Source organism: Natator depressus, chromosome 2, assembly GCF_965152275.1.
Source record: "Natator depressus isolate rNatDep1 chromosome 2, rNatDep2.hap1, whole genome shotgun sequence".
Lineage (NCBI taxonomy): Eukaryota > Metazoa > Chordata > Testudines > Cheloniidae > Natator > Natator depressus.
Window position 1 is genome coordinate 187,029,339 of NC_134235.1, and position 12,992 is coordinate 187,042,330.

The 12,992-nt window shown below is 39.0% G+C and overlaps 1 protein-coding gene across 2 annotated transcripts in view; it reads right to left on the reverse strand.

Annotated features, from left to right (window-relative positions):
- The window catches only part of ATP2C1 (ATPase secretory pathway Ca2+ transporting 1), a 78,957-nt gene that overhangs the window by 29,618 nt on the left and 36,347 nt on the right, over positions 1–12,992 (reverse strand). For both annotated transcript variants that reach the window (XM_074945579.1, XM_074945580.1), the window contains 6 exons: positions 11,592–11,747; positions 9,406–9,474; positions 6,339–6,414; positions 5,674–5,740; positions 4,422–4,546; positions 2,886–2,983 (listed from right to left, as the gene is read on the reverse strand). In XM_074945579.1, coding sequence (XP_074801680.1) covers positions 2,886–2,983; positions 4,422–4,546; positions 5,674–5,740; positions 6,339–6,414; positions 9,406–9,474; positions 11,592–11,747 — 591 coding nt within the window. The remainder of the gene's footprint in view (positions 1–2,885; positions 2,984–4,421; positions 4,547–5,673; positions 5,741–6,338; positions 6,415–9,405; positions 9,475–11,591; positions 11,748–12,992) is intronic.

Consider the following 12,992-nt stretch of genomic DNA (forward strand, 5'->3'; position numbering starts at 1 on the left):
TTGTGCTTTTTCAGGGAGTTTCTTGAGCAAATGCTGTAGTTTCTTTTGGTAACCCTCAGTGGGATCAGAGGGTAATGGCTTGTAGAAAGTGGTGTTGGAGAGCTGCCTAGCAGCCTCTTGTTCATATTCCGACCTATTCATGATAACGACAGCACCTCCTTTGTCAGCCTTTTTGATTATGATGTCAGAGTTGTTTCTGAGGCTGTGGATGGCATTGTGTTCTGCACGGCTGAGGTTATGGGGCAAGTGATGCTGCTTTTCCACAATTTCAGCCCGTGCACGTCAGCGAAAGCACTCTGTGTAGAAGTCCAGTCTGTTGTTTCGACCTTCAGGAGGAGTCCACTTAGAATCCTTCTTTTTGTAGTGTTGGTAGGAAGGTCTCTGTGGATTAGTATGTTGTTCAGAGGCGCGTTGGAAATATTCCTTGAGTCGGAGACATCGAAAATAGGATTCTAGGTCACCACAGAATTGTATCATGTTCGTGGGGGTGGAGGGGCAGAAGGAGAGGCCCCGAGATAGGACAGATTCTGCTGGGCTAAGAGTATAGTTGGATAGATTAACAATATTGCTGGGTGGGTTAAGGGAACCACTGCTGTGGCCTCTTGTGGCATGCAGTAGTTTAGATAGTTTAGTGTCCTTTCTTTTGTAGAGAAGCAAAATGTGTGTTGTAAATGGCTTGTCTAGTTTTAGTAAAGTCCAGCCACGAGGAAGTTTGTGTGGAAGGTTGGTTTGGTAACTCTGGGTATAGTAATTAGAGGGATATATAGAGCCCTCCAAGTTTCCACACTGATATTTTAAATTAAAAAAAGTAAAAAAGTTAAAAAGACAAGAAACTAAGCAAGTTGTCAAACTGCTGACCAGTACATTGTTTTGAAAATTAATTTTTGCCACTTTCATTCCCTCATCTTTGTCTTTGTTTTCTTCTTTTCCCTTCAATTCAGTAAGGTTCTTCTCCCCAGAATAACAGCAATATACTTTTGCTTATGCTGTGTTTCAAAACTCAATCAGAAAAGAGGCACTATATGTTTCTCCCAATGTAAACACAAGACTGTGGTTGTCGAAAGAAGGAGAGAAGAAAGGATGTAGGTAACAGATAAACCATCCTCCTCCTACTGAAGTCAAAGAAAAGATGCCCATTGATGGCAATGGGAGCAAAATCAGACCTGAAAGTAGTCAAAGAAATTGAGACTGGTTTAAGTTTTCAGTTCTTCCTATTCTGAATACAACTGGCATAAAAGAAAAGAGCAGCTGAGTTTTCTGCTTCAGCTGAAGGGGAGTGACACTTCGGCAGCCATTGTTACAGACAGTAAACAGCTGGAAATTCTGAATGCAGGAGCCAACCGGAGCAAGTTGATCCGAGTACCTGACTGCAAAAACCCTACAGTTATTGACAAATAACTATTCATGCAGAGAACTGCAGGACTGGAAAATTTATATGGTAGGGCTGGTCAAAAATGTTTCCCAAAGCTGTTTTGACAGAAAACCAGGGTTTTGACTAAGTCTGTGGAAAGTACCATAGAAAGGAGACAAATTTTGGCTCTTCAAAGAAGCCCAAACCTGAAATATTTAAGACTTGCAGCTGGGGGGCGGGGGGGTGGATTTTAAAAAGGCAAATTTTCCATGGAAAATTATGAATGAGTTTGATTTGAACTACATTTTCCCAAATATTTTTATTTTCAGAGTTGCTCTGATCTATAGTTATGCATCAGAACGTCATTCCTATATCCTGACTCCATGCAACAAGTCCATTTCAGTTTAACAGATGTTATGATAGCTTTGTTTAAACTGTCGTTTTACAAAAATATCCACATCAACAGCAAAAAACCCACAGAAGTGATTATGTGAGTGATTAAGAAATGTTTTGTAAAGGTATATGGTTCAGAAACATGCAAGGAGAGAGACACCACTGAGCTTGCTTATGTTTCATTATCAGTTCACCACAAGTGACTCAGTAGGTATTTGGCACAGCACGCTTCTTCCAGTATTCAGGCTTAGTAACAATCAGAACTCTGATTACTTGGCTAGAGCATACCCTATATCTTTAGTGGAGAGGGCAGAATTTCATTTTTAATTGTAATCAGTTGGCTGAAGGGAAAAGTTAGTCTCCAATGATTCACAGTCAAATGGAATTTCCACTTTGTTAATAGGCACTTTGTAGAGTTCAGCTGGAGAATGACCTTTTGATAGTAACTAAACTTACAGGACAAAATCCTGGCCCCAGTGAAGTCAATGGAAAAACTCCATTGCCTTCAGTAAGTCCAAGATTTCACCTTTATCATTTGTTCACTGCCTTATCACACAGCATCACTTAGGGCTTGTCTACACTGGCAAGTTTCTGTGCAGTAAAGCAGCTTTTTGTGCTCAAACTGCAGACATGTACACACTGCCATGCCACTGTGTGCGCGGAAACTCCTCTGTTGCAGCGCTTAAAAAAAAAAAAAACCTCGACGAGAGTCGTAAGGCTATTTGTGCAGAGGCTCCTGCACTCTATTGCCAGTTGACACTTGATTGCTTTCTGCACTGTAACTGGCCTCCAGCGCTGTCCCATAATGCCTCAAATGACCGCTCTGCTTATTGTTTTGAACCCAGCTGCCCTGGAGAGACACGCCCCTGACCTTTCAAAGCACCCTTTCTGCCAGCCTTTGCATACTGTGCTGATCTGCTCCGCGACACAAAGCAAACCATTAATGTAGAATGCTTGTGCTGTTGCACACAGAAGCAGGGTGTGAGTGAGAGTGAGCCCAAGGATAGAGGCAGGGGCTGATGTCTGGGTTTCCCCCTCCCCCAGGACTGATTGCTGTAATTAACATATTTCAGTCTGGCACCTTTCATCTGCACTAAAAGTCACTAGAGAAAAAGTTTAAAAATATATTCCTACCACATACCTCAGCATGCAGTCCATCTGAAGTAAAAATATGAGTAACAGTCATTTCATTCTTGGTCAAAGTTCCAGTTTTATCTGAACAAATCACATTACAGCAACCTGAAAAAAACAAATTAAACTAAACAAGAAGTCTTCTTTGAAACATGGGTAGTTCATGAGCAAACAAACCTCACTGAAGACAAATTTATTTCAAAGTGCTTTGGAACTGGAGATAAGATGTTCATGTTACAGAACTTCATTAGAGTGAGGTGTTAAAATATCTAGCCAGTTACAATTTTCACTTATGCTTTAATTTCTCACTATCTCCTTCAGAACTCTCATATGCCAAAAAGTAAAACTAATTACCTGGTTACAATTCCATTTTTTGGATTTTATAAAATTCAATGCAGGTTTTGTTTGTATTTTTAAGCACAGAGGCAAAAAATTTCTAGTCACTTGCAAACTGATTCAAAGGATTCACCACAAAATTGTCAATAGATAGTTCAACAAAACTATGCAAAGAGTTATGAATGCAGCTAAGAACTATAATTTTCCAAAATGTTTGTAGTTCAGTAAATAGGAAGACAAACAACTATAATAAGGAAGTGTCAGAAAACGTTGTCAACAGTAAAAAGTTTAATGCACTTATTTCCATAGCAACCACAAGTTCTTCCTTACATTCAACAAATATTTATTATTACTCTAGCAAAGACATTGCCTCTACATGAATTTCCTAAGTTGAGCATTTAAAATTTCAAGTCAAAGTTGATTTGTCTTTTTTATTTAAACTATTCTAAATCTGAATGTTTAATTGGATGGCAGAGATTTTTGGAATGTGTGATTTATTAACCATACAATGCAAGAAAAATAACGGCACCTTGAGATAGTGCTTCTCAATGCCTTTGACATTTCAGGAACTCTAAAAGGGTTAAGAGAACCTTGCAGCATTGAAGCACTCTGCATGTCCATTAGTATCAATGCACTGAGGCACCTCATAGGATATAGATGCGAGTCCTTGTTTAATAACTAAAATATAGCTTCATGTATGACATTAAGATCATACATACTTGAAAAGTGATACACAGACTTCCCGATGATGCAACATGCAATCTTCTAGTACTGATAAACTTAGAAGTGTTCACAAATATTTCAATGGTACTATTCCTAAATATATGGCAACCTGCCAATTTTAAAAGCATCAGTATTTTATTTAACCAAGCACAGGAAAGAGAATAGTGTTTTAATTGGTGAACAGTTTTCCTCCATACGTTTCACCTGTGAAACTACAGCCTGATAATGACATAGGCCAATGAATTCTGTATGCCCTGATGCTAGGCTCAAGAACCTGGAGAAAATGCATCACAGGTCCTGCAATAAATTCAACAGTATAATAATTTTTGTGTAAAAAAAAATGCTTCAATTTACTGTATTTAAAGTATTACCATGGTCTTGGTAAAATTGTTGCTAACAGTAGTTGAACAGACTTTATAAACTTTGTTTTTTCTGTTAACTCTAACATTAATATCACAATATTCTTTATTATTTGGTTTAGTCATACCTAAAGTTTCAACAATAGGTAGCTTTTTTACAATAGCCCTTTTCTTGACCATTCTCATCACACCAAGGGCCAATGTCACTGTTACCACAATAGGCAGTCCTTCAGGGATTGCAGCTACAGCCAAACTGCAATAAAAATGTAAACAAAACACACTGGCTTAGAAGTCAATGTACTAACTAAAGCATAATCAATCAAGTTAGAGACAATGTTTTAAGGATGGAAGATCAATTTTGAAGTGTCCGCCCCATCTAAGACCCTCAAACCCTAACTAATAAAATCTGAATTGTGCATAAATCGTATCAAATTAGCAGGTAAGAAAGGTAATTCAGCACATCATTAACTTTTCCATATATGGAACAGGAGTACTTGTGGCACCTTAGAGACTAACAAATTTGAGCATAAGCTTTCGTGGGTCTGTTTTCCATATATATCCCTCTAGGAAAATGTCAAACTTCCTCTCTAATGCAGGCTGCATCAATGATCCATCACTGTCACCTCCAGTTTGGGGTACAACAATACACTATATTTAAGATGATCTTACATGGATGTTTGAAAAATTAACCTGGTGCAGAGAGTACTTAGCACTTCCTAGTTTCTCACAGATGCACTTCAAAGTGCTGGTTTGACATATAAAACTCTATATGGTCTGGGTCTTTTCCCAAAAAGGATCACCTTTTTTCCTATGCACTACCAAAGTTAGTATGTGAGGCAGATTTCCTAGAGTAGATCATTGGGACACTTAACATAAGGGTCATTCTTCACAGAAGGACTCTTTCTGGGGAACTTACTCCCTCTACCACCCTGAGGGAGACAGACAGTCTTAGGACACGAAGCAAGATATTTATTTACTCAAGCATTCACCAGAGTCCATCAAATTAGTGAATTTTATTCTTTTGGGCTTAAATGTGAGTTCTAGTGGTTATATTAAACAGAATCTAAACTTCTGGTTATTACAGTATGTATACAGATGTTAGTTGTGTTTTAATTTGCAACTACATCTAGAGATTAGGCCATAGATTTAGGGATTTAAATAAGTCAAGCACAGTATACATACCATTTTAGCATAAAAATGGAAGTGACTGACCATTCTCGTGTCATAGCAGAATATCTGTTACATTTATTTGAAATGTAAGTGGCTTAAAAGCATAGCATGTATTATACAGACATACCAAAGTACATATGCAACTGATTTTCAAGTGTTTGCTTTAGTGTTCAAAGAAGAATATTTTTCACTTTGATATGAAATTCTCACCTCACACCTATAGTAAACATATCAAGGATATGCTTTCCTTGCAACCAGCCAACCAGCATAATAATACCTACAAACAGAACAAAGCAGGGGTGTATTTAAATATAAAACAATGTAAGGGCTTCAGGATGAACATTAAGCACATGTAAACTTGTCATTTGTGCTATATATTGCAGCTCTAGAACCCAAGCTTAGTTTCCTTAGCCAGTGTCATGTGGGTCTGTTAGCATGGCGATACCCTTCAGCATCAAAAGTGAAATAAAATTTCTGTCAGCTAAACCACTGAGCAGCATTGGCACTGAGACTCAGAACTAAAATAGGAGGCACAAGTGGCCATCTAAAAGGAAAGGATGATTTAGAGTAGGAAAGTATCAGAAAAATATGACAGTGGGAGAAGAGATCTGTAGCAGTCAGCAGGACATATGCAACAAATAAAGATCTACAAGAATGAAAGCAACATTGGTTTAGCAGTTTTCAATCAATTGCTGTTCCATACCAATAAGCACAGACCAATAAAATTAAAAAGCAAGCAGAAAAGTAAAGTGTTTTTAAATCCCAAAATTTTACAAGACCAACATTTTTGTCGTTTACAGCTACATAAGTGTCTAGCAGGAATTAATTATGAATGCTCCTAAAAAGCTGAAATGCAGATACAGATATGTTCTTACCTATTATACCAAAGGAATATAAGGAAAGCTGTTTTCCTAAAAGGTCCATGCTCTTCTGCAGAGGTGTCTTTGGAGCCTTGATGAAATGTAAGAGTTCAGGGTGACAATTGAATCATTAATGTTTAAACAAAAATGTAAGCAACACTACAATACAAAGTATGACACTAAGTTTCTAAAATGTAAAAGTGTAATGGGTACTCTGTCAAAGCTGACACCACCAAAATGTACAATTATCAGCCACATTTAGGTTTAGAAATATCTGTGCACTATGCATTATCTAGTGCTCTGTTCCACTCTTACGAGAAGTGGAAGTCAAGCATCAAATAATAATTCATTAGAGTGAAGAACATAATTTGTTAGCAGCTTCCTAGCGCTTTGAATGTACCAAGTTATTTATCTTGAGTATTTACAAGTTGACAAAGTGGATTTGAAGACCTGTAGTTCTTGAAAAGACAGACAGACAACCCCATGGCTCCAGGTACCAGAGGAACAAATGTGACTTTTTCAAGGTCTAAACAAGTATCAGAGTCATGAAAGACTCTATATATATAGAGCGAGAGCGAGAGCGAGAGCGAGAGCGAGAGCGAGAGCGAGAGCGAGAGCGAGAGCGAGAGCGAGAGCGAGAGCGAGAGCGAGAGCGAGAGCGATCATCTGGAGGAGATTCAGAACTTGTCATTCCATAGAAAGATACATAACACCTAATGCCAAAAAACAGACAACTGCATACAAAACCAGCTTCTGTAGAAAGCAAGTTAGAAACCATAAAATAAGAGACAGGAAAGCAGACACTTACATTAGATGTTCCAATGGTCATCTACACAGTAACACAAAAGTTAAACTATGGTATGAAAAATACATATAGCAGATACTGAATGCTCTATTAAGTAGTTAAGAAAAGCTTTCCAAAAACTAGAGTAAAAGCAAAGGGTCAGAATCCTATGGATACAACTGCACAGAGGATAGCCAAGTTGACTTGGCACTTCAGATTACTGAATAGTACTTTGGCTCATTCCTAACTCCAACACAATGGGAAGTATTTTCCCCAAAGAGGCTTAAAACAGAATATTAGATCTGGGAGCTCAGGGATGCAATCATGTCTAGCTTAGGTGCCCAGGAAGTAGAAGGATAAGTGTTCTGACTTCCTAATATCCATGGCATAATTGAGAACTTTGCAGTGTCAACTGACATCTAGGAAGTGTTCTGTTATCAGGAAGAGAAGAGAGAAACCTCAGGTCTCCGCTGAGAGCAAAGAGGGAACTGCCTTAACTATCACATTATTTTGGTGCAGCACCAAATAAGGCTCCTTACTGCAGACCCTCCCTATTCTCCCACATCTGGCTGAACATAAAGCAATAAAAAGACTGCAAGAAGGATGAGAAAATGGACAAATACTTCTGATTAAAAAAAAGTGGGCCCATAAATGCATTACAGACAAACTTAAGAACCCTTGTACCTCATTCCTGGGTACCATTTACACTCAGTAGTCATAGAAAATGAACTATTTTGAGAGAATTTATTAACAGACTTCACAGTTTCATTAATTAAGAACCATTACAATTGATACCTTAACTAAATTATCATAAAGGACACGGACAATACAGCATGGAACACCTTATGAAGTGAACTTTGTATAATTTCCATACAAACTAGAGATGAAAAAGCACTAGGGTCACTTCAATTACATAAGTGAAACCCAATAGTTTTAAATTGCTTAAAATAGTGGACAGCAACAATATTGTACAACAGTTTAGAAAGGAAGTGACGAATACCATAGCCAATTAAAACTGCAGAGAGACTTTAGGTAAACAAAGTGCAGAAAGTGACCAAGGTAAAATCTAACATTTATTCACTATGGAATTTAACAAACTAACTATCTCCATATCAAGGAGAAATAAAGATGCAGTTTTGATTTATGACTTGTTTGATATCAATTTCTTCTTTCACAAAAGACTTTTCTAGCACACACCAACTACTCATTAAAATGTTATATAAGTGCATTGAGCCAAGCTTTTTCCTCCTCCACCTACAGAGCTTAGACTTTATTACATTTATTTTGGTTGGAGGCATCGGGTTAACATTTGTAATTGATTGTTTTGCATTCCAATTAATATGGAAACATACTAATTAATTGTAACACTACACTGAAATGTATATTTAATTTTGTGATAGGGTGTGTTCAGAGCCTGTGTATGGGGGCTTGTTTTTCTAAATCAAAAGAAAAGAAGATACACAAATGCAAAGACATCACTTATGAAATCCTCATTTCTGAAGTTTTGTGAATTCAGGATTTTGTTTGTTTCAATACAAGGCATTTCCTCCTTCTCCCCCTCAACCCCACACCAAGTGGCAAGCAGAGCACAATGACAATAATCCATTAATCCGGAGAAACCTTGCAGCACTGCTGTGTTTCTGGCCGGTTGCCCAGATTTTAAACAAACACACACACACACTTCTCTTTTGAAGCCCCTTGTTTGGGCAAGCTGACTTTTGAAAGTAATTTTTCTCTGAAGAAAATTGTGCTTTAAAAAGGAATTTAAAGATATATACATTTTGCTGCAGTCAGTCTTGACAATGACCCTTTAGCCAAAAAGGATTAAAGAAATTCTGACCACCATATCGGACATGATTTTTGGTCATTTCTCTGGAAAACCTTTGTTCAGCAAGTTATGAAACCATTACATCCTATATGATGAGCATCAGGACGATTTAATGTAAATAGAAACAATTCCCAGTGAATGCATTTCCACATCTTTTTCTAAGAACTGTTCTAGCATAGCAATGAATCTTTAACAAGTTCAGAATCTTATTTCAATTATCTGCACATTTTACATCAATTTTGATTAGCTTGCTGATCTGAATTCAATTACTGCTTTCATGCTCTGAGTTCAGACTTGTTTTTGGGTAAGAGAAGAAAAATTAAAAAAGACAGTGACACCAATAAGAAAAAAGGTTTGTTTCCAAATTTCTGTGCTAAAATACCAATGCAAGCTCCACTAACAAAATTTTTGGTGGAAAGAAGTATTTACATTTACAAAAAGTGTATTGTGCTTGAAGTATTAATACTTACTTCTTCTGCTTGCATCATTTTAAAAACCTCCCCAAACTCTGAGTTTTCTCCAGTTCCAATCACTATCCCCTAAAAAATAAAATTCATTCCAATTTGAGACTTTATATCAACGGTTAATGGTTCTTGACAATTTGTTTACAGTCTATGGATCAAATAGTGACTAGTTGGCTGTACTGATTTTTTTTTTTTTTTACGCTTTCTCAGTGCTCTGGACAAGTCGGATAAGCATTTTGCAAGCCTTTTGTACACTCTGCTGAAGTATTCAGTAACTTCTCAAGTAATCTCTCAATGAATACAATGCCACCCATCTGCCTCTATGGATAGAAAAGTTGATAGGAGCAGCAGTGATTGGGACAGCCCCAGCAGAAAGGAGGATAGCATTCACTAGGAATGCAGGGGTGGCCCCTCCCCCTCTAGAGGCTCTACCCCAGTGGTCCCCAAACTTTACACCTCATGCCCCCTCTTACACCTGTTTGTGCCTCTCCTCCCCCATCAGCTGCAGCAGGGGGCCGGGGCAGAGCAAGGCTATGGTGGCGCACCACCATAAACGCCCCTCCCCCCTGAACGTTCCTCTGCACCCCCCAAGGGGGGGTGCGCCTCACAGTTTGGGGACTACTGCTTTAGCCATTCATTGGCCAGTAGAGGAGAAAGTCAATTGTTCCCTCACCCTCCCCCTTCATTAATTTAAACTGTAGTCTGGGCCATGGGGAGTCTTTGTTCCATTCCAGCTGCATTCAGGGTAAGTGAGCTGCCTCAAGCAGCTGCAGACAGGCCCAAGCAGGCATTGGAATTACTGGACATATGGCTGTCACCTAGAGCAGCGTCACTGCACTTAGGGTATTCAAAAACAGACCAAAACAAGAAAGGGGTCTTCGTGGTGTTTTGGGAATGTGTGAATGAATACCAGTGTCCCATAAGGGCAGTTAAAACTTTCCTAGCAATATATAATCAGGAGCCAGGCCCGCTACTTGTACAAGGGTGATTGATATCTTGTCAGGAAGCGGTTTGCTGCAGTTATGTAAAAAGTGTTTGCCTATTTTTGTCTCCACCTGGCTAACTTTGGTACACATTCTTTCAGGAGTGCAGCAGCAGCGAGTTTTGTCTCAAAAGGTTCAGGCTATAGGACACTGGAAATTGAATTGTTAAAGGTTTATATCCACCCCAGGGGAGGGGGACATCCAAAACACAGTTGATGTTTGGATTTGCCAGCTCTCTATAGCACACCGGACCCACAAGAAGGTGGTCAGGTGATTTGCAGCTGAGTTTCAAGACTAAAGCTGTACACATTCAGTGGTTCAGCAGGAGAGGCATCGGGGGGAGGGGGCGGGGATCAGCTCATGCCTTTTCTGCATTCATTATGAATAATGAGCACCCACCTAAAATCCTGGTTATTCACCTTGGAGAAAAATGATCTTGGGGCCTGCACTGTAGTCAACCGGAGGGGTTGAATTCAGAGGGATGTTGGGTTGATCAAGCAATTGTGGCCAGACATAAGAATGGTCTGGTCAGAAAGCGGGTTTGATAAAGAGCTGATGAACCGACTCCTAGGGATAAGGCCCAGAAGAATGTGAACCATGAGGTTACCAGGATATTCATAGAGACTAGTGGTTCAGCATAGGGAAACCTGTTACAATTGGCCTGAGTTTTTCAGGGATGACGCTGGGAGAGACATCTGGCTCTGGAATGTGAGGGAATGGATCACTAGGAGTTTTGATGCCAGGCAATATGGGTGGGGTATGACCAAGCTAGTCGCTGGCACCCCCAGTGGTTGGTTTCCAGTGCAGTTGAATGGAATGGTTCCCAGAAGTAAAAGACCAGGAATTTTGCAGATGGGCCTTGTGCTCATGCGATGTGGGAGACCTTGTGGTGTTCACAGGCCAATTTCCACCCCCTCCCCCCACAAAACACACACTCCCCTTTTAGCACTTTCTGCCCCCTACGGGTCATTGGAACCAAGTAATTGAAGTAAGCTACAAAAAAAGTTCTGCTATAGTACATCAGGTAGTTAAACATTTCTATATTAATTACAAAAGGTCATGCATTTTAAATATTGGTCTAAGAAAAATGTAAATATTGTACAGCTATTAAGCTACACTGTCAATAGATGGATGAACTTTAAAGTAGATCTGACAGCTTAGAAATAATTAAGACGTGCAGTACATTCTTCTTGACCAATATGATGTTACCTTTGCTTTTCCACATCTAACCAGTGTTCCCATGAAAGCAATATTGCTTCTGGAGGTGAGGTCTCCATTGGTAGCAGCTGGCTGAGGAGCAGTCGATTTAGAGCAAGGAGCAGTCTCACCTGTCAGACTAGATTCATCAACAGAAAGATCCACAGCCTTTGGGAACAAAACATACTGATTAAGTAAAAAGCTTCATGTCCATCTGCACAGCACTGAGTTTTTCAAAGTATTCAGAATGCTGCGACAGTTAAAAATTCTCCCTCAGATTCCCTTCTTAGAAACAAAATGTATTGCATATGTGTAAGGAAATTACACATGTTAACTAAACATGCTCTTATAATTAATGAAGCGAGTTGAAAACTAAGTAAATGAACAAGCTGTTGTACAGAATGTATCCTCCAGTTCAATAAAATGTAAAAGTCTTTGGGATCTTAGGTATTAAACCAGAGGACAACTTGAAGAAAAACAAGAAACAGATACTCTAACAGCTTGGAAAAAACTGTAGAGGCACAGTACTGACTATAAGTGAGGATGCAATTCACTTGTCTTTATTAAAACCACTACCAACTGGATTCCCAAACCCTAGTATCCCTATTGGTCCACCAAAAGAAGGGCTGCTATTGTGATCCATTCAACCACCAACCAAAAGGATTAGGATTGCAAGTACATACGCACAGCTGCATCATCCTTTCACTCTCACCTATGAGAGGATTCTTAGCTTCATTCTTCGGCAACTCCTAACAAGAATCCTGTTCCCTAAAGTGCTTGTTCACACTTAATTTCTTGAAAAAAAATACCATTCCCTGTCAATAGTCAAGGCAGCCTTGTTGTTCAGAAGATACATTTTCATCTATGCAATCATGTTTCTTTAGTCTAGATTCCCTTAATCAGCAGAACCGCCCAGGAATGAGTCTGGCAGAAAAAGGAAGAATTAGTATTAAGAAAAATAAGACAGGTTAACACATGGGGTAAAGAAATAAAGGTAGTGCAAAGCAAAAAATAGAAGTCTTAATATAAAAATATATCACCTAGAAGGGTCTTGGTGTCAAATCCAACTCCCATTAAAGGCTTTCCCATGGTCTTTAATGGGAGTTATTCTAGCCTCTTGAATGAGCCAGAAGTCAATCACAAAGGACTACTCTGCTCTAGTCTTCCCCTGATTGTAATCACTCTGTAAAGGGATGTTGATTAAATAGATTACAAATAAATGGTGTTCCCTAATCAGTCTACACTTTTAGCCAGCTACCTGAGGAACAGTGTTTAAGGACAGATGGGAAGATCCTTCACTAAAACACCTAAACTCATCAAAAGGAGGTCTTTCCAAAGGTAAACATGGACCAATTGAATTGCACTCAAAACAGCTAATGCTGTGGCAGATCACAGCATTTCAGGTATTTCCAG